Below are 24,943 nucleotides of genomic sequence, written 5' to 3'. Positions count from 1 at the left end.
AATAAAAAAGTTTAACATCACCATAATCATATAGACCTGGAGAATGATGTTGACCATATCATATTTTACAATGCCATTAATGTTGAAACCAATATCCTTCACACGTCCCTCCCCTCAGAAGAAAACAAAAATAAGAGGATTTGCGTTTATTCACTACATGTGTCAGATGCACTGCTGGGAAGGAATGCCATTTTAATGTTCACCTCAGTTATCAGGAAAGTTAGAATCAGTCCTGCAACCAGTCCTCAATTACAATGTCCACATGTCAGTATTACATTGCAGTCATCCAGGACAAGGCATTTTGGTGACCAAGGCAGATAATGCCAATGGCACCCCATCCCCAAGCAAAGGAATGGGTCAGAGAGTAAGGTAATATGACCCCTAACACATCCCCCTGCCCAGATTGGTCAGGTACCAAGATCTGATTAGACTTGCAAAGCCATTATAATGTGGTGATTGCAATTTCAGAGTTACATATAGAATCATTCAATGTTAAGGGCCACTTAAAGAATTCCAGGGACAAATGGCGATATAAATCTCTGACATTCTATATTTTAAATGTCAGACCCATGCATAGTCATGGAAACTAATATAGCTAACTATAATGGGGGCCATTTGGTTTCAATTATGCAAAAAATACAGCTTACAATGAAAATGATGTTGTTTCTGGTGCTATATTCCTGTCCTGATAGTGGTTCTGATTACATATTCATGTAGTGATGGTTGTTCTGGTGCTATATTCATGTACTACTGATGGCTCTGGTGATGTGTTCAAGTACTGATGGTGTTCTAGTGATGCATTCATCACCAGAACCATCATTAGTATATTAATATGAAGCCAAAATCATCATTAGTATATAAACAGAACTTTAGAGCCATTAATAGTACATGAATATGAAACCAGAATCACCATCAGTAAATAATAGGTTACCAGAACCACCATCAGTAAAAAAAAAAAAAAAAAAAAAAAAAAAAACACCAGTACCCTCATCATGTACATCAGGGGCTCTCCAAAAGAGAAATGGCATCCGCTAATTATTCCAGCAAATTTTGCATTCAAAATGTCAAATGGTGCTCCTTCCCTTCCGAGCTCTGCCGTGCACCCAAACAGTAATTTTCCCCCACATATGGAGTATCGGCTTGCTAAGGAGAAATTGCACAACAAATTTTGAGGTCCATTTTCTCCTGTTACCCTTGTAAAAATATTAAAAATTTCTGAAGTCACTCACCCCCCTCCCTCCTTTTTCTTATTACACAAATTCCCAGTAACACAAGCAGCTGACACTCTTAGATGCAGGATTGTACAATAGACAAAGATGTGAACCATCTTAGTTAACCACTCTACCCCCCAACGCTGTTTGCACCTTCATGACCAGGCTAAATTTTACAATTCTGACCAGTGTCACTTTATGAGGTGTAGGGATGGTACTCACTCAGGTGCGGTTTGAGGCAAACATGAGGCATGTTCCTTTAAATGTCTGTAACGGTTTACTAGCTTCATAAACCGTTCAAAGGGAAAATGCAAACAAAACAGCCTTTAGTGGAGGCAAAAACAAAGATAACAGTTCTTTTACCAAAGTCTCTGGATGGCCAGCGCTGTGGTCACACAGGCTGGTGTAGCGTCCAGTGTCCTGGCTTGGTCTGGAGACAAAACATACACAGGAGACCTTCTCCCTCCAAGCACACAGACCATGGGGCAAACAACAGCCTCCATTTTATAGGCTGTTAACCACACCCAGAGGTGAGGTATGTGGGTAGCTGGACTCGCCCATTCTCTCCTAGCTACCTGTAACCCGGCTCCCAGGTGCACCAAACGATCCTCTTAGTGCTTATGTGCCCTAGAGAAACACTCTGGGTTACATCACAGAGACCAGCCATCTCTGTGACACATGCCTTGCATTGACTACGCAACCATTAGCCACCTTACAGAGGTAATAACTTTGGAAAACTTCAACGGATCCCACTGATTCTGAGATTGTTTTTTGTGATGTATTGCATTTCATGACAGTGGTAAATTTTCTTCGATATCACTTACGTTTATTTGTGAAAAAAACGGAAATTTGGCCAGCCACAATTTCGAAAATGTTGCAATTTTAAAACTTTGAATTCTTATGCCCTTAAATCAGCGAGATATATGTCACACAAAACAGTTAATATACAACATTTCCTACATAAGACAAAAGACAAAAATATATCTCATACCCTACCATCATTTTTGCTAGTGTGAACATGCTTCTATTTCTTGCATGTCTACCATCTTAGACCTCAGTTCACATTGCTTGGTTTAACATTTCCTACATGTCTACTTTACATCAGCACAATTTTTGAAACAATTTTTTTTTTGTAAGGAAGTTAGAAGGTTTAAAAGTTGACCAGCGATTTCTCATTTTTCCAACAAAATTTACAAGAACATTTTTTTAGGGACCATGTCACATTTGAAGTGACCTTGAGGGGTCTGTATGACAGAAAACACCCAAAAGTGATACCATTCTAAAAACTGCAACCCACAAGGTGCTCAAAACCACATTCAAGAAGTTTATTAACCCTTCAGGTGCTTCACAAGAATTTTTGGAATGTGGAAAAAAATGAAAAAATAATGTGAAAATAAAAAATTGAGTATTTCTCACAAAAAAATTATTTTAGCCCCAATTTTTTATTTTCAAAAGGGTAAAAGGAGAAATTGCATCATACAATTTGTTGTGCAATTTCTCATGAGTACGCTGATACCCCAAATGTGAGAAGAAACTACTGTTGGGGTGCACGGCAGAGCTCAGAAAGGAAGGAAGGAAGGAAGGAGTGATGTTTTGGAACGCAGACTTTGATGGAATGGTGTCACCGGTGTGTCAGAAGTGACAGACAGTCGCCCTGCAGTTGGTTGCAGAAGATCTCTTCATTTGGCATTACAGACACCTTAGATCTGTCTCACTCTAGGACACAGCAGCTACCTTCCTCTTGCTAATTAATACCCTGGCCTGAGTGTATAAATACTTTCACTTTGCAATAGGAAGGCACTGGTGATAATCACATGTTTCCCGGTGATTGCTTGGAGCTCTCAAACTGCTATTTCCTCTGTGGTGATAGGAGGACGGAGTTATCACTCTGAAGTTGCTAAAGCTAAGCTACTATCCTTTGTCTCCCTTGTTGTCTTTAGTAGTCAGTGGGGATCGACTAGTGCTCATCCTCACCCCGTTCCGATCCAGGGCTTAGTGCTAGGGTAATACAGGGTTTAGGTTCCTGTGCGCGATTGATGAGGAACAAATATAGGGATGTTTAGGGAAGAAAGGGTGATATCAGATCAGCCTAGGAAGTCTCCATGTCCCCTTTCCCTTTGTGTTGCACTTAGTCTTTCCCACACCTGGTGTGACAAATGGTCTGCAGGTGGCATGTAATGTTTGTAGAGCCCCTGATGTGCCAAAACAGTGGAAACCCCCAAAAAGTGGCCCCATTTTGAAAACTTAGACCCCTCAAGGAATTTATCTAACATGTGGTGAGAACCTTGTACCCCCAGGTGCTTACAAATTTGATCTGTGAAAACGAAAAATGAAAAGATTTTTCCCAGAAAAAAAATTTTTAGCCCCAAATTTTTCATTTTCACAAGCTTAGCAGGAGAAAATGTACCCCAAAATTTGTTGTGCAATTTCTCCTGAGTATACTGATACCCCATATGTAGTCAAAAATTGCTTTTGAGGCACAGTGCAAAGCTCAGAATGGAAGAAGCGCCATATTGAAGTTCAGATTTTGCTGGAATGGTCTGAGGAGGCCATGTCACATTGGCTGAGCCCCTGTGGTGCCAGAACAACAGAAACCCCCCATATGTGACCTCATTTTACAAACTACACCCCCCAATGAATTAATCTAGGGGTGCAGTGATCATATTGAGACCACATGTGCCTCAGAATTTTATATCATTGGGCGATGATAAAAGAATAAATTACATTTTTACCACTAAAATGTTGCTTTAGCCCCAAGTTCTTAATTTTTCTTAGGGCTAATAGAAGAAATTTTTACAACAAACTGAGGTCCATTTTTCCTGAGTGCACCAATGCCCTACATGTAATAGGAAATACTTTTCAGGCACAGTGCAAAGCTCAGAAGTGAAGGAGCGCCATATTATAGTGCAGATTTTATTGTTCTGGTTTGTGGATGCCATAACCTGCTGGGAGTGCCCCTGAGGTTATCTAGGGGTGCAGTGATCATATTGACACTCTGCGTGTGTCACAGAATTTTATACCATTGGGCAGTGAAGAAAAAATAATTACATTTTTACCACCAAAATTTTGTTTTAGCCCCAGATTTTACATGTTCACACAGGAAAGTGAGTAAAAATTGCACAAAAATACGTCCACAATTTCTGCTGAACGTGGCAATATCCCATTGTGTACAGTACTGCTTAGCCACACAGCGAGACTCGGGATGGACAGCGAACTATTTGCCTCCTGTAGACAGATTTTCCTAGAATTGTTTGTGGACTCCTTATACAGAGCCCCGAAATGCTAGAAGAGCAAAATTCCCCCTCAAGTAACCCCATTTTGGAAATTATGCTCCTTTGGGAATTTATCTACAGGTGTAGAGATGATTTTGTCTCCATGGGAGTTTTCCAGAAACAAGCAGCAGTGGATGTTGCTGAGTGAAAATTGCAAACAGCCATTGTATTAGCCAGTACTTTGTAGTGCCCAGCTCATGCATCTGTTCAATGGAGTCTTTTTTAGAAGTGGACAAAACTGTGGCCGACGGCACTTTTATGCATGCCTAAAATGGCGTATACCGCCGGATCACAGGCCAGACGGCGTGCACAGTGCCTTCATCTGCCTCATTATATGGAATCTTCCGCTGGGGAATTCTGTCTGAATCACGTATTTCAGAGATTTATATAGAAACCACGGTGTAAGCGCTCAGCACAGGATAAACATGAGCCGAGCCTTACGGCAATCTTTGTGAGGCAGAATGAATAAATCAACAGCAGGTAAAGAATTGGTTTTGTTTATTTTTTACGTTATTTTTTGTGCGGTATAAGGCTATGTGCCCACGATTCAGGAATGCTCAGGACTTGTTCCTGAGTGTTTCTGCATCTCTCTGGCAGAAAAAACGCATGCAGATTGTACATGCATTTTTCCAGCCAAACACACGCGGATGTGAAGCGTTCTAAACATGCATTTCCGCATGCGGGTTGACAAGCGCTTTCCAAGCGATTTTAGCATCACTTGGAAAGTGCTTGTCAACTAGGTCACACTATATAAATCCATGCAACCAGCATGGACTTATATAGTGTGACCTTAAGAATGTTTAAAAATAAAAAAATAAATCTATACTTGCCTTCCGATGGCCCCCGGAGTCTTGCTTCGCTCCTCCTGGCTGCCGGCAACTCGCGGTACACTGAAGGACCTGCCGTCACATGACTATGACGTCAGCGCAGGTCCTTCAGTCCCCCGCGAGCTGCCGGCAAAGGAGGACAAGAGCAGCGGGGGCCGTCAGAAGGTAAATATGATATATATTTTTTATTTTATTCTTTTTTTTTACATGTTCTATGGTACCCGGGTCCGGAGGAGAGTCTCCTGTCCTCCACACCCGGGAACCATCCGCACATTGGAACGCATGGATTCCGCTTCTACAGATGCAGTGATGCATAATCCATGCGTTCCAATGCAAGTCAATGGAGGCAATTACTCTGCGTGTCCGCAAAATTAATGGACATGCTGCGTATTTTTCCGCAGTGATAAACCACAGCGGAAATTTACGCAGCATGTGCACAGCACATGATAATTATCATTGGGGAACATGGCACGCCTTCTACCATGCATTTTTTAACCGTTTCTGCAGTGTTTTTGCCACTGCGGAAAAGCTTAAAAAACACATCGTCGGCACACAGCCTAAGTGGTTAGACAACTTTATTCTTCGGGTCGGTGCGATTACAGAGATACCAGATTTATATCAGATTTTTATGCTTGGCTGCTGTCACACACTAAAAGACGCTTTTTTTTGTAAAAACTAGTCTTTGCATCTCCATATTTTGAGAGCTGTAATATTTCCATATTTTGGCCGACAGTCATGTAAGGGCTTGTTTTTTGCGGAATGAGTTGATGTTTTTATTGATACCATTTTTAGGCACACTAAATTTTTTGATTCAATTCTATTCAGATTTGTGGGAGGCAGAATGAACAAAACTCAGCAATTCAGGAATTGTTTTTTTTTTTTTTTTTTTTTTTTTATGTCGTTCCACTTGTGGTAAAATTGATAAGATGATTTTACTCTTTGGGTCAGCACGATTACAGAGTTTTTAATGTTTTGCCGCTTTTACACAATAAAAACTATTTTATAGAAAAAATAATTACTTTTGCATTGCTGTATTCTGAGAGCTATAACTTTTTTTATTTTTCAGCTGATGGAGCTGTATGATGGCTTTTTTTTTTGCAGGACAAGATGAAATTTTCAATGATACTATTTTTATTTACATTATCTTTTTGATCGCATCTTATTCCACTTTATGTTTGGCAGTATGATGAAAAAGCCTAGTTTTTAGCCCCCCACTTTTTTTTTTTTTGCAGTGTTCATTGACGGGGTTAATTAGTGTGACAGTTTTATGGGGCAAGTCGTTTTGGACGCAGCGATACCAAACGTGTATTTTTTTTTACATAAAAGTACAATACATATATTTTTTGTATTATTTTAAAACTTATTTTTTATATTTATTTTTTAACTTTTTTATACTTTTTCACTTTTAATAGTCTGATCGCCTTATAACTGTCAGATCTAACTTGTGTCAGTGCAGATCATGCACTGCGCATGATCTACCTAACTTGCTAGCGCCTGGTGACCCGGATATCAACATGACGACATTGGGTCACTATGGCAACGATCGGGCTCCTCCGACTTTACGTGGAGGCACCGATCCAAGAGCAGAGGGGGCTCCCTCCCTCTGCCTGCCAGCTAAATGCTGCGATTGTTAAAGTGCAGGGAGCGGTGTGGGCACCGCTCCTGGTATCGAGTTCCGGGTGTCAGCTGTCAGAATCAGCTGACATCCGGCAGCGATCGTGCGCACACAGCCTGTATGTGCGCAAAATCACCCGGAAATTCTCAGTACATCCCAGGTCAGGAAGCACTTCCCAACCAGGACGTACTGAGATCGCCTAAGGTCGGTAAGGGGTTAAAGTGCATGAAGACCTTTTGATGCCCATAAGACTGAAAGAAGATGCCTTAAAGAGATTTAAAGTAGAAAGGAGAACTCTTTTCAAAGAGTTGGACAACAAAAAGGGTACATGTGTTTATACATAAACAGGGCAGGGCCTTTTGTCTACAGAAAAAGGCCTTTTAAGTTTTGGAGAAGCTTAAAGCAGATTCCTCACACTCTTTAGAAATGGCTATTGTCACCCTGCATACATATTCCTTTTATCAGAACAGCTTCAGCAGACAGTATGCCTGCGAAATAAAATATAGAATACTACAATTTGTACAAATCTGATATTAATGAGACATAGATTTTCAGCACAGGGGCTAAAAGGGAAAGAAGACACAATTTTTCAGAACTGTAACCCCTACCAATGAGCCACAAATCCACAGTATTCAGATAACTGACAACAGCTATGCCATGTTTACTATCTAAGTGAAGATAAAATCCCAATGGAAAATATGGCATCTTGAACTTTTGGGATCATCCGGAGAGGCGTTATCACATAAGTTGGGGATTTCATAAAATCATGAATGGCTGAGACCAGCCTATAACTTGACCCATGTGAGGTCATCATGGGGGAGTGTGTGGGTGGGAATCAGGAGTTGATAAAAGATCAAGCCAAATCATGATCTGGGTTCCTGTAGAGCAGTGTTTCTCAACTCCAGTCCTCAGGACCCCGCAACAGGCCATGTTTTCAGGATTTCCTTAGTATTGCACAGGTGATGGAAGTTCTCTCACCTGTGCAATACTAAGGAGATCCTGAAAACATGATCTGTTGTGGGGTCCTGAGGACTGGAGTTGAGAAACACTGCTGTAGAGAGATACAATTCGGTGTCTGCATGATTCCCGTCCACTGGACGTTCTTCAAACGAAGCGCTTTCCTTTGGTAGGCCGAATCATACCTGTGATGGTCGTAGTAAGTTTCTTTTTTATTATTTTCATTTTATGTAATTGTATACAGTATTGTTTTGTCCCCTTTGTAAAATCTTTTGTATATTTTTCATTGGAATTAAATATAACATTTAACAGTTCTGTTCCTTTTGTTCTGTAACCGTGCCTCAAAGCCATATACTATCCAATCGGCCTTATAAACGATTGGTGATGGCAGCGAGTAGTCTGGAGTTATCATGGAGTTAGCGGTGATTGTTCGGGGTTATATACACATATTCCATGTTTTGGAATCCGGAGGTGTATATACCATACGCTCACTGTTAGTTTTCTGATAACCGGTCTGTTAGTGCAAACAGCCTGTGGCCTCCAATCATCAGCCAATCGTGTAATTGTCCGGACGATAGGGGGCAGCAGAGAGTTGTTCACTCAAGAGATCACAGTGGGTGGTTTTGAATGACCTTCTCAGACTGTAATAGGTAATAAATCACTAACAGGGTATAAAATACATTTTTTGTGCAAAAAAAGTATAATGTGAATTTTTTCCTTCCACATTCCATTAATTCTTGTGAAGAACATTAAGGGCTAATAAAAATCTTGAATGTGGTTTTGAGCACCTTGTGGGTTACAGTTTTTAGAGTGGTGTCACTTTTGGGTATTTTCTGTCATACAGTCCCCTCAAAGTCACTTCAAATGTGATGTGGTCTCTAAAAAAATGTTTTTGTAAATTTTGTTGGAAAAATGAGAAATCGCTGGTCAACTTTTAACCCTTACAACTTCCTAACAAAAAATATTTTGCTTCAAAAATTGTATGGATGTAAAGTAGACATGTGGGAAATGTTATTTATTTACTATTTTGTGTGTCATAACAGCGCTCTGATTTAAGAGCATAAAAATTAAAAGTCTGAACTTTGCTAAATTTTCACCAAATTTCCATTTTTTTTCACAAATAAACGCAAGTCATATCAAACAAATTTTACCACTGTCATGAAGTACAATATGTCACAAAAAACACTCTCAGAATCAGTTCCAGAGTAAAATTTGGCCTGGTCATGAAGGTGAAAACAGGCTCGGGGGATAAAGGGGTTATGAAGATAGAAATATTTGAACCAAAAGTTGTAACATTCAGAACATGAAAAAGGCTTCGCCCCTGTGTGAATTATTTGGTGGTTAACTAAATGTGATTTCTGTGTAAAATCTTTGCCACATTCTGAACAGGAGAAAGGCTTTTCCCCAGTGTGAGTTCTCTGGTGGTTAACTAAATGTGATTTTTGTGTAAAATATTTCCCACATTCTGAACAGGAGAAAGGCTTCTCCCCTGTGTGAGTTCTCTGGTGGTTAACAATACTTGATTTCTGTGTAAAATATTTCCCACATTCTGTACAGGAAAAAGGCTTCTCCCCTGTGTGAGTTTTCTGGTGGTTATCAAAACTTGATTTCCGTGTAAAATATTTTCCACATTCTGAACAGGAAAAAGGCTTCTCCCCTGTGTGAATTCTCTGGTGCTTAACCAAATCAGATTTCTGGTTAAAACATTTCCCACATTCTGAACATAAAAAACGTGTCTCCCCTGTATGAATTCTCTGGTGGTTATCAAAACTTGCTTTCCGTGTAAAATACTTCCCACATTCTGAACAGAAAAAAGGCTTCTCCCCTGTATGAATTCTCTGGTGCTTAACCAAATCAGATTTCTGGTTAAAACATTTCCCACATTCTGAACATGAAAAAGGTTTCTCCCCTGTGTGAGTTCTTTTGTGTATAGCAAGAAACCATTTATGGTTAAAATATTTCCCACATTCTGAGCAGGAAAAGGGCTTCTCCCCTGTGTGGGTTCTCTGGTGCGTAACAAAATTTGATTTCTGGTTAAAACATTTCCCACATTCTGAACATGAAAAAAGCTTCTCCCCTGTGTGAGTTCGCTGATGTACAACAAGTGTTGATTTGTCTGTAAAACATTTCCCACATTCTGAACAGGAAAAAGGCTTCTCCCCTGTGTGAATTCTCTGGTGCCTAACAAAAGCTGATTTCTGGTTAAAACCTTTCCCACACTCGGAACAAGAAAATCTATTTTCCACTGTATGAATTTTTGGATGTTTAAAAGACATTTCAGGGGGAAAACTATTTCCATATTCTGAACATGAAAATGGCTTATTTGCTTTAGGAGCAGTTTGTTTTTTAATGCTTATTTTGTGACTTTGATTTTCCTTAGTAGTCGGTAATGAATCAGAAGACAGGACCTCTTTCAAAGGATCAGATGACAGATCTTTGCTGTGAAGGGATGATGGTATATCTGGAGTAATGGCATTCACTTCAATTGTATCCTGTGGGATCTCGAGATCATCTGATTTAAAAACTGAAGATGTCGGCAGTCCCTCTGATCTCCTGGTACAGTGATCTGCTAAGAATAAAACCAAGTATTATTTTTGAATAAAATATCCTTGAATTTTATATTTTTGAACATTTCTACTTAAACTCTCTCTAGAAACAGCAAATTGTTAAAAATATTGAATTTTTCACCAAGACAATGACCGTTCACAGTCTAATAGAAAATCTCATAGGATGAACCAGTACACACGGAGCGTGGTGTTCAACTGAGTTCATTCTGCCTCCCAAATTTGTTATAAAAATCCACCAAACAATGTTATGTTGGCGAAAATAATACCAATAATAACTTCTACACATCTTGCAAAAAAACAAGTCCCCACTCAGGTCCATCATCTGTCAGTGGAAAAACAAAGGTTTGAACATCATTATTGGCTCAAAGGCTCTTGAAAAGCAACATGGCTTCCATAAACCAATCCAGCAATATTCGCTCTCCCAAAGTCATATCATCTCTTGCTTTTCAGCCTCGCAGTGCGCCCAAACCACATTTAGCATCCATGTATTTGGCATTACTATAGTGAGAAGAACCCACTTAATTTACAGTGTGTGTCTCCAGGAGCACAATCTGGGCACTATGTGTTGGGCAATAAAATGGCAATTTTTACTCTTCAGCATCCACTGCGTGCTAATTTCCAGAAAGTGGCTGTGAAGTCAATATAGTCACTACTCCTATAGATTAATTCACTGAGGGTTATAATTTCCAAAATTGAGTCACTTTATGGGGATTTCTACTGCTCTGGTTTTCTGCCATTTTTTTTCATGTTGGGGCTTCGGCAAATGGTGGGTCCCATTTCATCTGGGATCTGCTCCTGCGACATCTGCTTCTGTCACTAGGTGCTGCCTTATTCATCCTGCAGGCAGCGCTGGTGATGGAGGAGATGTCGGATCCAGAAGCTCTGGGTGGTGCAGGCTCTGTCCAGCCACTAAGATTAGGGTGCCTGGGACCTGTAGTACCTTCCCATCTGGCAGTATGTGTGTGTGTCCTGTACAGCTGGAGTAATCTGCTCCCTGCTTCAGCCCATATGCAAGCATCACACCCTACAAAAGCTATAAGCATTGTGGGGTTTCTACTCACTTGGGTGCGTTGGCAGGCAAACAAGAAGCATGTTCCTTTAAATGTCCATGTTGGCTTATAAATTCATAAACCAGGCAAAAGCAAAAGGAATACAAACAGCCTCTAGTTCAGGCAAAAACAAAGTAAAGATTCCTTAAGGCAAAGTCTCTGGTTTGCCAGTCCTGTGGGCACACAAGCTGGGTGGCATCCAGGTCACTGGCTCAGTCGGAAGACCACAACACACAGGAGGCCTTCTCTCTCCAAACACACAGACCATGTGCCAAACAACGGCCTCCATTTTATATTTTAACCACACCCAGAGGTGAGGTATGTGGGTAGGTAGAACCGCCTATCTCTCCAACTACCCGTAACCCGGTCCCAGATACACCAAACAGTCCTCTTAGTGCTTAAGTGTACTAGAGTAACATTCCGAGTTACATCACAGAGGACAGCCATCTCTGTGATACCTACCTCCTATAAACTATGTGTCGTTAGCCCCCTTAAGCATATTGTCGTAAGCTTCCAGAAACAGCCTAGTTTTCCTCTGGTTCAGTCCTCCTGTTGTGGCCCCTGCCCGTTTACTGACTACTCTTGAGTCTTCTGATTTTGTATTTTCACTGCCCTCATGGTTATGACCCGGCTACCTGACTATTCTTCTTCCCATCTCACACCACAGAACAGCAGATACCACCATGGCCCAAGCCTAGGGGTCTCCGTGTAAGTCCAAATCCATGTAGTGTAGAATGATTAAAGGTTAATGAGCAAGATAATCCATGGGATCTGGAAAATAGAGTAGATAGCGCCACGACTGTTTGTGGTAGCCATCTTTTGAGCTGCAAGGTGACCAAGAACAGTGCCCCCAATACATTGTGTCTGCAAACAGCAAGATCTGCATTCGAATAGCTAAATGGCGCTCCTTCCCTTCTTAACCTTCCATGTGCCCAGACAGTAGTGTATAACCGTATATAGGGGATTGTTGGATTCAAGAAAAGTTGGAAAATAATTTGTAAGGTCCAATTGTTTACCATTATCCTTTGTGAAGAATTCCAAAGTTATCACCACATAAAGTGACACAAGTCAGATTTGAAGAATGGGGCTGATTAGGAACACAAAACTGTCTGCAGGAAGTGGTTATATCACAGTATAGACAATAACACATCTACTAAAATGATCAAACTGAACAGTCTTCACCAGTAAAAATTGAGTAACTAGTGGTGAAACCTCTCTGGGGTAATTAGAGTATGGGGCTCGGTGGCTCTTGGCAATCTAAACTCTCGTAAGGGACAATATTTTATGTCAGATGAGTTTCAAGAAGAAATATTAGACCTTGAGGCCGAGTTCACACGATGCGTTTTTAATGCGTTTCCGCTGCGTTTTTGCAGCTGCGTAAACGCCGCGGAAACGCATTAAAACGCATGGTAGAAGGGCAGCAATGTTCCCCAATTGAAATCCGCATGTGCTGTGCCCATGATGCGGATTTTTCCGCAGCGTAAACGCGGCGCTCAAAAATACGCAGCATGTCCATTAATTTTGCGGAAACGCTGCGTTTTCGCCACCATTGACTTGCATTAGAACGCGCCAATTCTGCAAGACTGCATCTGTACTTGCGTAATTGATGCGTTCTAATGTGCGGATGGTACCCGGGTTTGGAGGAGAGGAGAGTCTCATCCACTCCCAGGTACCATTAAAAAATCTGTAAAAAAAAGAATAAAATAAAAAATAAATGTATACTTACCTTCTGTTGGCCCGCTCACCGCTCCTGCTTGGTTCCCGGCACTTTGCAGTGAGTTGAAGGACCTGCGCTGACGTCAGAGTCATGTGACGGGTCACGTGACGCTGACGTCGGCAGGTCTTTCAATTCAAAGTTGCCGGCGAGGGAGAACGGAGTGAGCGGGACAGCGCGGGCCATCGGAGGTAAGTATATACACTCTCTCGGGTCACACTATATAAATCCATGCTGTTTGCATGGATTTATATAGTGTGACCTAGTTGTCAAGCACTTTCCAGGTGATGCTAAAATCGCCTGGAAAGCGCTTGTCAATCCACATGCGGAAACGCATGTGAATCTGCATGTATTCCGCAGGAAAAACGCATGCACAATCTGCATGCGTTTTTTCTGCCAGGGAGATGCAGAAATGATGCAGAAATTTTCTGCTTCATTTCTGCATCGCGTGCACATACCCTGAAAGAGAACTTTTTATAATACTGCAGAGCTGAGGTGTCTTAATTTTAGCTTACAGATATATCACGGCACACGTGTAATGTTTATGTTGTTTATCGTTAACCAAACCAGTTTGGACGTCCTGCCGAGATGTTCCCTTGACTCGCGTTTCATGATCAGCTTCTCCCGAGGGCATCCACACTTGTTTGTCTTGCTATATATACTTATATTTGTTACATGACACTGCCATCTATGCACCAGCACTTTTACTAGTGTTGCTGTGTTCTGTGGTCTCCTATGTGCCTTGTATAGCTTTTGAATGAATTCTAGGTATTTATACCTTTTGTCCATACTTCATTTCACTTGACTTTGAATGAGCTAATGTCGGCCTATTATGATTATACACAGCATGCAGAATTATTAGGCAAATTAGTATTTTGATCACATGATACTTTTTATACATGTTGTCCTACTACAAGCTGCATAGGCTTGAGAGCCAACTACCAATTAAGTAAATCTGGTGATGTGCATCTCTGTAATGAGGAGGGGTGTTGACTAATAACATCAGCACCCTATATAAGGTGTGCTTAATTATTAGGCAACTTCCTCTCCTTTGGCAAAATGGGTCAGAAGAGAGATTTGACGGGCTCTGAAAAGTCCAAAATTGTAAGATGTCTTGCAGAGGGATGCAGCAGTCTTGAAATTTCCAAACTTTTGAAGCGTGATCACCGAACAGTCAAGCGTTTCATGGCAAATAGCCAACAGGGTCGCAAGAAGCGTATTGGCCAAAAAAGGCGCAAAATAACTGCCCATGAATTGAGGAAAATCAAGTGGGAAGCTGCCAAGATGCCATTCGCCACCAGTTTTGCCATATTTCAGAGCTGCAACGTTACTGGAGTATCAAAAAGCACAAGGTGTGCGATACTCAGGAACATGGCCAAGGTAAGGAAGGCTGAAAAACGACCACCTTTGAACAAGAAACATAAGATAAAACGTCAAGAAAGGGCCAAGAAATATCTTAAGACTGATTTTTCAAAGGTTTTATGGACTGATGAAATGAGAGTGACTCTTGATGGGCCAGATAGATGGGCCAGAGGCTGGATCAGTAAAGGGCAGAGAGCTCCACTCCGACTCAGACGCCAGCATGGTGGAGGTGGGGTACTGGTATGGGCTGGTATCATCAAAGATGAACTTGTGGGACCTTTTCGGGTTGAGGATGGAGTGAAGCTCAACTCCCAGACCTACTGCCAGTTTATGGAAGACAACTTCTTCAAGCAGTGGTACAGGAAGAAGTCCGTATCGTTCAAGAAAAACATGATTTTCATGCAGGACAATGCTCCATCACATGCATCCAACTACTCCACAGCGTGGCTGGCCAGTAAAGGTCTAAAAGAAGAAAAAATAATGACATGGCCCCCTTGTTCACCTGATCTGAACCCCATAGAGAACCTGTGTTCCATCATAAAATGTGAGATCTACAGGGAGGGAAAACAGTACACCTCTCGGAACAGTGTCTGGGAGGCTGTGGTGGCTGCTGCACGCAATGTTGATTTGATCGAAAACAGAGCAAGCAACTGACAGAATCTATGGATGGAAGGCTGTTGAGTGTCATCATAAAGAAAGGTGGCTATATTCATCACTAATTTTTGGGGTTTTTGTTTTTGCGTGTCAGAAATGTTTATTTCTAAATTTTGTGCACTGATATTGGTTTACCTGGTGAAAATAAACAAGTGAGATTATATTTGGTTTTTATTAAGTTGCCTAATAATTCTGCACAGTAATAGTTACCTGCACAAACAGATATCCTTCTAAGATAGCCAAATCTAAAAAAAAAAACTCCCCAACTTCCAAAAATATTAAGCTTGGATATTTATGAGTCTTTTGGGTTGATCGAGAACATAGTTGTTGATCAATAATAAAATTAATCCTCTAAAATAAAACTTGCCTAATAATTCTGCACACAGTGTATTAATATATGCACATTGATTCCCCCCGAGTCACATTGGAAACGTGTGTTCAGCTATCATGTCTAGATCTCTTTACATATATTGACTTCTCTCAAACCATCCTGTTTGTGTCCTTTCTGTTCTAGCTACCCAGTATATAACATTATCATCCCACTTGGATTATATTAATATTTCACATACTTATGTATAAGTTTTATACAGGCTTGGTCTTGGAGTAGATCAGTCTCACATTTGGGCGAGACTGGGCGTACTCTTGTATTTTGTGAATGGTATAAATTGTCATCTAATCTCAATACTTATCTGTGATAAGCTACAGTGTACTCTAATGGCAGTTTTTTCTTTATTCTTTCAATAGGTGTTCACCTCTGTTTTAACATCTCCTTTCATACTTTTAATTTTACTTGTGTGTTATGTATGATGTGGAAACTAATAAAATTACTTGTCAGGGTTCCTCAGTGACGACACCGGAGAGATCACACAATAGCTCACCGTTGCCGTCACTCTCATTTATTCACAGGATTGAGCAGGGATTCGTGAGCACACGATCCCGATTACTTACTACGTAGGTATCGGCAAGCACACAGCGAGCGTATGGCATACATACCTCCGGATTCCAATGCATGGAATATGTGTATATGCCCCGTACGGTCGCTGCCAACTTCACGATAGCCCACTTATGACTATTTGCTGCCACCACCAGCCGCGTTTGAACTATAATACAGGCCTGGCCGGATGCCTGCGTTTGGTAGCATATATGGCTTCGGGGGAGGGAACGATTACAGAGCAAAAGAAACAAGACTATTAAATTTTATATTTAATCCAAAAGGGAGGCAGTGTTAGGAAAAATCTACAAATGTTTTACAAAGGGAACAATTACAATACATATAAAGTTACATGAAATAAAACAGGATTAAAAAAGACTTACTATATGATCGCTGAGACAATTCAATATAGGTGGAGGGGAGACACTCCGCTTGATTTGAGCGTTATCAAACGCAATCCTTTGCTATGATAAACATATACTCCCGGGCCAAAGAAAACCTCAGCAGATTCTTTTTTGCTGAAGGGGGAACCTGCCCACAACCCCCCCTGTCCTGACATCACAGAGGCTGGGCTCTAGCCTGCACATTTTTAGTAAGATATCTGGTTTTGGGGATAACTTATTGCTGTTTAATCCCAGAAGCCCAAACGTGATACCATATTTTCCATTGTGAATTTACCTTCATTTAGAGACCACACATGGTGTAGTTGTGATCTGCTATTCTGGTACTTTTGCATTAATGCTCCCCAAACGGGATTACAGCTATGGAAAAATAGCATGTTGTTCCTTGGCTGACCCTGCCACTAAAAATATAGGTCCCGTTATTATCGGACATATGGAACTTTAGTTATTTCATATTTAGTTTTGGCTCCGAAAATCCTCCGAGACCTATGATAAATTCCCTTTAAAGTCCTGGGAATCAAGCTTCCTCAGCTGGAGCTAAGTTGTCGCAGCGTGTGTCTAATTAACTCCTGCCTCTGCAGGGGGAAAGACCCTCGCATTTTTAATCGGGTTGGTGACACCTCTTGTGTGCCAGCATTTGTTTAAGCTACTTTAGCTGTGGGTGATAATTTGCAGGGAGACAGATGCTGGGCTGTCAGCTCTACTCTTGTGACAAATGGGGGATAAGGGAGGGGTGAGAGGCAATGAGGGGTCTGGGAGAGAGACTTCTTAATATCTATGACAGTGGTGAAGAAAATATTTTCAATTTTTCTATGACATCTCCCCCTCTTTGAGGTGGCATAGGGGCGGATTTACAGATTGCCCCTTAAGCCTACCTCCTCGGTATCTCCTTGACGGGACAGCCCGTCGTTCACTACCCTTGTTGTGCTGAATGGTAAAATCGAACTGCTGTAAAGCTAGGCTCCACCGCAGTAATTTGCCATTGTCACTGGACACCCGATGCAGCCAGCTGAGGGGGTTGTGGTCAGTCACTATGGTGAAGTTGCACCCATATAGATAGGGCTGCAGCTTCCGCAGGGCCCACGCTGTATTGAGGCAGTCCTTCTCCACAGTGGCATATGCTACTTCCCGGGGTAAGAGCTTGCAGCTGAGAAACATCACTGGATGCTCTTCCCCCTGCTAGTTTACCTGGCTGAGCACAGCACCCAGGCCAAACGCACTGTTGCCCGTTTGGACCACAAACCGCCAGGCGAAGTCCGGGGCCTGCAGAACTGGGGAACTGGCCAGGGCAGCTTTCAGCGCCGTGAAGGACCACTCACAGTCAGCTGTCCAGTCGTCTGTGGTAGCTTCTTTTTCGTGAAGTCCGTCAGGGGCTTAGCAAGGGCACTATAGTTGGGCACAAACTTCCTATAGTATCCTGCCGTACTCAAGAAGGACAACACCTGCTTCTTGGTTTTGGGGGAAAGCCAGGAGGTGATGGCACCAACCTTCCCGGGCTCAGGGTTCGCCAGGTGTTCCTCCCAGGTGGGACTGAAGACGGCAATGTCATCCAGGTAAGCAACCGCGAACCCCTCCAGTCCCTCGACCAGATGGTTGACTAATCGCTGGAAAGTGGCAGGTGCATTCCTCATGCCAAAGGGCATGACAAGGGATTCATACAGCCCAAACGGTGTAATGAAGGGGGACCTCCTGAGACAGAGGAATCTGCCAGTATCCTCGACTCAGGTCCATAATTGTGAAGTACTGGGCTCCAGCTAAGCGATCCAGCAGCTCATCGATGTGTGGCATTGGGTACGCATGGGGAGCTGTGAAAGCCCACGCACTTTTGGACCTTTGGATCACCCCCAAACCCAACATTTCATCTATCTCCGCCTTCATGTCTTTCTGCACCTCTAAAGAGACATGGCAAGCGGATTCACTCTCTGTAGGAGGACAGCTAGCTGTGTCCTCCCTGGCACACCCATGAAGAGGGTCAAGTAAGGCTGGAACACCTCTCGCAGCTGGGACTTCTGGTCTGGGGATAGCTGCGGGTTGAATTTCGCACCCTTAATAGACCCTCCGTCCCGGGCAGCGGCCAGTAAGTCCACAAGGACTTCTGTCTTGCCTTTTTCGGGGATGCTACACACAGGAAGGGCACAGGCCTCCCGGTCATGATGAGCCTTCATCATGTTGACGTGGAAGACCTTCTGCCTCTTACGGGCATGGTCAATGGGGACCACGTAGTTCACATCATTGAGGCTCTGGCATATGGGGTATGGGCCTTCCCAGGCCATCTGAAGCTTGTCCTGGGGACTAGGACCCACACCTTCTGACCCACTTTGTACACCCGCTCCTGGGCGTTCTGGTCGCACCACAGCTTTTGGCTGGCCTGGGCCTGCACCATATTCTCATGTACCAGCTGCGTCATTGCCTGCATTTTATCATAGAGAAGCATGACATACTCTATGATAAACACTTCGGGTGAGTTCAGTTCCCCTTCGTAGGATTCTCTTACCAGACCAAGGCGCCCCCGGACTCATCTGCCATACAGGAGCTCGAAGGGGGAGAACCCTGTTGAGGCCTGTGGTACCTCTCTGTAAGCAAAGAGCAGGTGTGGGAGGTACCGCTCCCAGTCGCTCGCATTGGACTCAACCAGAATCTTAAGCATCTGCTTAAGGGTACCATTGAATCGTTCACACAAACCATTGGTCTGTGGGTGATAAGAACTTGATGCCAGGTGCAGCACCTGCATTTTCTAAAAGAGAGCATCCATTAGACGAGACATGAACTGAGTTCCCTGGTCCGTAAGCATGTCCCTGGGAAATCCTACTCTTGAAAAAATGGGCAGAAGGGCATCTGCCACCTTATGAGCCCGAATGGAGGACAGAGCTACTGCATCTGGGTATCGGGTAGCATAGTATACAACAGTAAGGATGAAAAGTTTTTCATTGGCCAGTGGGTCAATGATGTCCACAGCAGTCCTCTGTAATGGCTCCTCTATCAGTGGCAAAGGGATCACGGGAGCCATGGGTGCATGCCCCGACTTCCCCACTCTTTGACACGTGAAACAAGAGCGGCAGTAGTTGGCCAGATCTGTCTCCAACTGGGGCCAATAGAAGTGGTGCGACAGCCAGGCCTTGGCTTTGCAGACACCCAAGTGTCCAGCTAGTGGGATCTCATGGGCAACCCGCAACAACTCCTCCCTAAACTGCTAGAGCATGACCAGCTATCTTTTCCTCATCCACTCCTGTTGGGGGTTACACAGGACTGTTTCCCGGTACAACCTCCCCTGATACCAGAATACCCTCTCCTTATCAGAGTCAGAGATGGGCTTCTCTGCGAGGTCCCTTAACGCCTCTAGGCTGGCATTTTGCGCAGGGCCACCTGGAACTCCTGGCTGGTGGTAGCCAGAAGGGACCGGCTCTGCATCCACAGCCAGTTCTGTTGTCCCGCCAGGGGATGAGGGCCCAGAAGGCAGCGCATAATGTGCGTTCAGGGTACTCATACTCCGAGTGACAGCGGCTATGTAGGCCGTCTCCCTGGAGGACAACAACCCTTTACCATCAGCCTGACAGGCTGGGTGCACCACCTCCCCATCAGCCCCCAATACCTCAGGAGCTGTGCCAGTCATGGGACAGCTACGACCGGCCAGGTCACAGTCCATCATGACACTGGTCAGCGGCACGGGACCGCTGGCCTCAAAGTCCCCGTGCCTGCTCCCATCGCCCTTGGCATGCATACTGGCTCCATTTTGGGGGTCCAAAGCAGCATCACCCCGCAGGGTGACATGGCTGAGCACTTGGTAACCACAAGACATATTATCATTATGCATCATGTTATTGTTCATATCATCAGCATTTTCATCACAGACATTATCAGATCTGGGAGGGTTGTCAGGAATAGATTAGGCAATCAACCATCCCAGAACAGTCACCAATAGCACATTTGTCAGGAGGTTCTCAGATACCCCCACTTCCCGCAAGTCCCTCCCCGCACCCCAGTCTAGGAAAACCTGGGCCACAGGCAAAGGACGGTGAACACCCCCAATCCCAGTGACAGTCAGGGTTTTCCCGGGAATAAGATCTTCAGGGGACACCAACTCAGGGCGGATGAGGGTTTGTTCGGCTCCGGTGTCCTTGAGCCCCATAGTGACTTTATCACCCACGGTGACTGATTGTAAGTTGCCACAGACCAAGGTGGGGCAGGAGCCGCTGATGGCCGGCTTGCTGGAACACTGTCGGTGGTTGTGGGCTTACCCCCATTCCAGCTGGCGGCGGCTGACTTCCGCACCTCTGGCGTGCGGTTGGCCTCATAGGTATCTGTGATCTGGGCAGCTTTGGCGGCTTCCTTCGGCTCCCGGTCCAGCACAAACTGCCTCACTTCCACAGGGCAAAGAAGAAGAAACTGGTCCTTCACTAATAGCTCTTTCAGGTCCTCGAAGATGGTGATTGACAGTCCCTGGACCCACTGCTCAAAGTTGGTCCTGAGCCCATCCACCACATCACTGTAGCTATCATGTGGTCCATGCTGGTGGGCTCTGAACTTCTTTCGGTAAACCTCCCGAGTCAGCTGCTACTGCTTAACAGCCTCAGTCTCCATCTTGTTCTCGAGGGAGAGAAGCAAACAACTCCAGAGCTTTTCCACAGAACCCTGGAGTTAAATACCTGGCCCACTGGGCTTCAGGCAGCTGATACTGTCTAGAGGCTTTTTCAAATCCCCGCAGAAATAGGTCCAAGTCCCTGTCCTTTTCCATTACATCAAATAGCTCAGGACGGGGTTTAAAGCTGTTGGCACTGTTGAACTCATATGTCCGTGTGGAGGGTGGCTCCTTCTGAATCCGGATTAGCTCCAGCTGGTACAGACGCTCTGCTTGGGCCTGCCGCTCCTCTCGGTCAGCTTGGGCCTGTCGCTCAGCAGCCTCTCGGTTAGCTTTGGCCTGTAACTGAGCTCTCTCAGCTTCGGCCTGTCGCTCGGCTCTTTCAGCCTGGGCTTGTCGCTCGGCAGCCTCTCGGTCAGCTTTGGCCTGTTGCTCTGCTCGCTCCTGGAATTTCAGGATCAGCTGCAGTCGTCCGTCACGATCGTCTGCTGCGAGCTGCTCCAAGGCCATCTGCAGGTGGGGGTCCACACTACCCTGGCTGTGGGTCTGGCTGGCAATAGCAGGTGGCATCCCTGCAACAGCTCCATCGGGGCCTTGGCTGGCCAACAGTTCAGCAATTATTTGGGCCTTGTTTTTGCCCATGGGGTCAATCTGTTCCAAATCACAGAGGGCAGTGTAGCCATTATTGCCAGATAAAAGATAGGACAGAAAAACAAGAGAAGGGGAGGGGATGCAACTGATACACGTACAGTAATGTCCCAGATAAAAAATATTAAAACACTGAGTCTGCTTTCTTAAAACTCTGCACAGAATTCTCGCAAGTACCGTGCAATTTTTCAGTCACAGGAATGATTGCTCAGTCCAGCCACTGATGTTCTGTAATATCCCACCACTTGCCACCAATTTGTCAGGGTTCCTCAGGGACGACACCGGGGAGATCACACAATATCACACAATTTTTCATAGATTTGAGCAGGGATTCCGAGCACACGATCCTGATTACTCACTACGTAGGTATCAGCAAGTGCACAGCGAGCGTATGGCATACACGCCTCCAAATTCCAATGCATGGAATATGTGTTTATGCCCCGTACGGTCGCTGCCAACTTCACGATAGCCCACTTATGACTATTCGCTGCCACCACCGGCCGCGTTTGAACTATAATACAGGCTGGCCGGATGCCTGCTTTTTGGTAGCATATATGGCTTCGGGGGAGGGAACGATTACAGAGCAAAAGAAACAAGACTATTACATTTTATATTTAATCCAAAAGGGAGGCAGTGTTAGGGAAAATATACAAAAATTTTACAAAGGGCACAATTACAATACATATACAGTTACACAAAATAAAACAGGATTAAAGAAGACTTACTATACGATCGCTGAGATGGTTCAATATAGGTGGAGGGGAGGCACTCCGCTTGATTTGCGCGTTATCGAACGCGATCTTTTACTATGATAAACATATACTCCCGGGCCAAGAATGCTACTCAAACCTCAGCAGATTCTTTTATGCTGAAGGGGGAACCTGCCCACACCCCCCTGTCCTGACATCACAGGGGCTGGGCTCTAGCCTGCACATTTTTAGTAAGATACCTGTTTTTTGGGATAACTTATCGCTGGTTGATCCCAGAAGCCCAAATGTGATACCATATTTTCCGTTATGAATTTACCTTTATTTAGAGACTTCACATGGCGCAGTTGTGATCTGCTATTCTGGAACTTTTGCATTACCGATCCCTGGAGGCTTATGGCAATGGAAAAATAGCAGATGGTTCCTTGGCTGACCCTGCCACTAAAAATAGATCCTGTTATTATCGGACATATGGAACTTTAGTTATTCCATATTTCGTTTTGGTTCCGAAAATCTTGTGAGACCTCTGATAAATTCCCTTTGACGTCCTGGGAGTCAAGCTTCCTCAGCTGGAGCTAAGTTGTCGCAGAGTGTGTCTAACTCCTGCCTCTGCAGGGGGAAAGACCCTCGCATTTTTAATCGAGTTGGTGACACCTCTTGTGTGCCAGCGTTTGTTTAAGCTACTTTGGCTGTGGGTGATAATTTGCAGGGAGACAGATGCTGGGCTCTCAGCTCTCCTCTTGTGACAAATGAGGGATAAGGGAGGGGTGAGAGGCAATGAGGGGTCTGGGAGAGAGACTTCTTAATATCTATGACAGGGGTGAAGAAAAGATTTTCAAATTTTCTATGACATTACTATTTTATTTATTTTGCCTGTTATACTCCTTGTCTAGTATAGAATTTATATCTTGTTAGGAGTGCCGTTCACTACAAAGTCTGTTTATAGGCTTCTACATTTTAAGTACGTTGTCATTTGGCTTTGTAGTTTACAGATCTGGGCAGAGTCAGCATCTTCTAATTTACGTATGTGGATCTTCCTGGTTGTAAGTTCTATAGAAAAGGGCTTTCAATACCCAAAGTCATTTGAACAAATTTGGGTGGAGGAGAATGCTGTGGTCTAGAGGCAAAATGGTGATCACATGATTGTGACACGGCCAGTCTACACAACCGAAAAAGCAACCACAGCTTGTAGTCTGAGAAAAATCGGAGACGTCTCAACATTTCGTGGTTACTACTCACCTGGGTTGTAATATGTAGGAATCTCCTCTTTACACAACTCATCACCCATCACATATGTATCTGTAGTATTAATATGGGTCAGATCTTCACCCTGAAACAAATATTGTAAAAGTCACAAACAGATGGAGAAGTCCCATCTATGTTCAGCTCTAATCCTGCCATCTCCACCGTTCTCATCACACAAGTATAAAACACATAATACTAGTGGATAAAACAAGACTGAACACAAGACCTTCACAGCCGTCTACACATCATAGGGGAGATCTCATGACACCTTCTCTCCATCTACCTGATGATCCTGAGGAACATTGGGATCTTCTTGTTTACAGTCCTTTGGAAGAAGAGGACGGTGACATCTGTCTGGTGTTGTCCTCTTACTGGATAGATCTGGAGGAAACACATACAGGGACTGAATTCATTCTTTACATACAGATAATTATAGGCCGTGTGTATTTAGTCCTGTCTATTACCTGGTGATGTGAGGGGCTGGGGAACCTCCATCATGATGTTCTTGTATAGATCTTTGTGTCCTTCTAAATACTCCCACTCCTCCATGGAGAAATAGACAGCAACATCCTGACACCTTATAGGAACCTGACACATACAATGATACCGTTATTCCCCCGATCCCTTCATAGCGTTACTGTATAATATCCCAGCATTCCCAGCAGTGTCACCTCTCCTGTCAGCAGCTCAATCATCTTGTAGGCGAGTTCTGGGATCTTCTGGTCATTGTTGTCCTCATGTATCAGGGGGTGAGGTGGAGGCCCCGTGATTGGGCTCAGGGGTCTTCCCCATCCCTCAGACACAGGGTCCTGACAGTGCTCACTAGAGGTCTTCTTCACTACTGTGTAATCCTGGTTATGGAGAGACACATTAATAAATCTCCCTCCAGACATTTCCAGAGTCCTCACCTCTCCAGTTCTGTCCATCTGTTATTCCCATAGATAAGAATGATGTAATGTGACGTCATCAGAATCTCTCACCTCTCCAGTAAGCCGGAAGAGGATCTCTAGGGTGAGGTGTAATATCCTCTCCACCATCTTGTTTCTGTCCATAACTATCTTTGATGGGTAAATCAGGAAAATTCTCTTTTATAGTAGATCTTCACTGAGGGGATCTGATATTGTAGGGACCTGAATGAGAAGATGATGAGCCGATGTAACATCATAAAAATCCTGTGTAATAATACAATTACTGGAGATAATAAGGG

At 43.7% G+C, this 24,943-nt stretch overlaps 1 protein-coding gene across 1 annotated transcript; it reads right to left on the bottom strand.

Moving 5' to 3' along the window:
* Nucleotides 1–2,150: 2,150 nt before the first annotated feature.
* LOC141218927 (uncharacterized) lies at nt 2,151–24,629 on the bottom strand. Its single transcript, XM_073665982.1, has 7 exons — nt 24,408–24,629; nt 24,201–24,324; nt 24,020–24,117; nt 23,731–23,821; nt 9,177–10,448; nt 7,116–7,190; nt 2,151–2,167 (listed from the first exon to the last, which is right to left on the bottom strand). Exons 1-7 carry the CDS (start codon nt 24,627–24,629, stop codon nt 2,151–2,153), a joined length of 1,899 nt encoding a protein of 632 aa, XP_073522083.1.
* Between the last annotated feature and the right edge of the window lie 314 nt (nt 24,630–24,943).

Source organism: Phyllobates terribilis, unplaced genomic scaffold (assembly GCF_046119375.1).
Source record: "Phyllobates terribilis strain yellow unplaced genomic scaffold, ASM4611937v1 Scaffold_251__1_contigs__length_2838608, whole genome shotgun sequence".
In the NCBI taxonomy this organism is placed as follows: domain Eukaryota; kingdom Metazoa; phylum Chordata; class Amphibia; order Anura; family Dendrobatidae; genus Phyllobates; species Phyllobates terribilis.
This window is presented reverse-complemented; position numbering and strand designations above follow the sequence as displayed.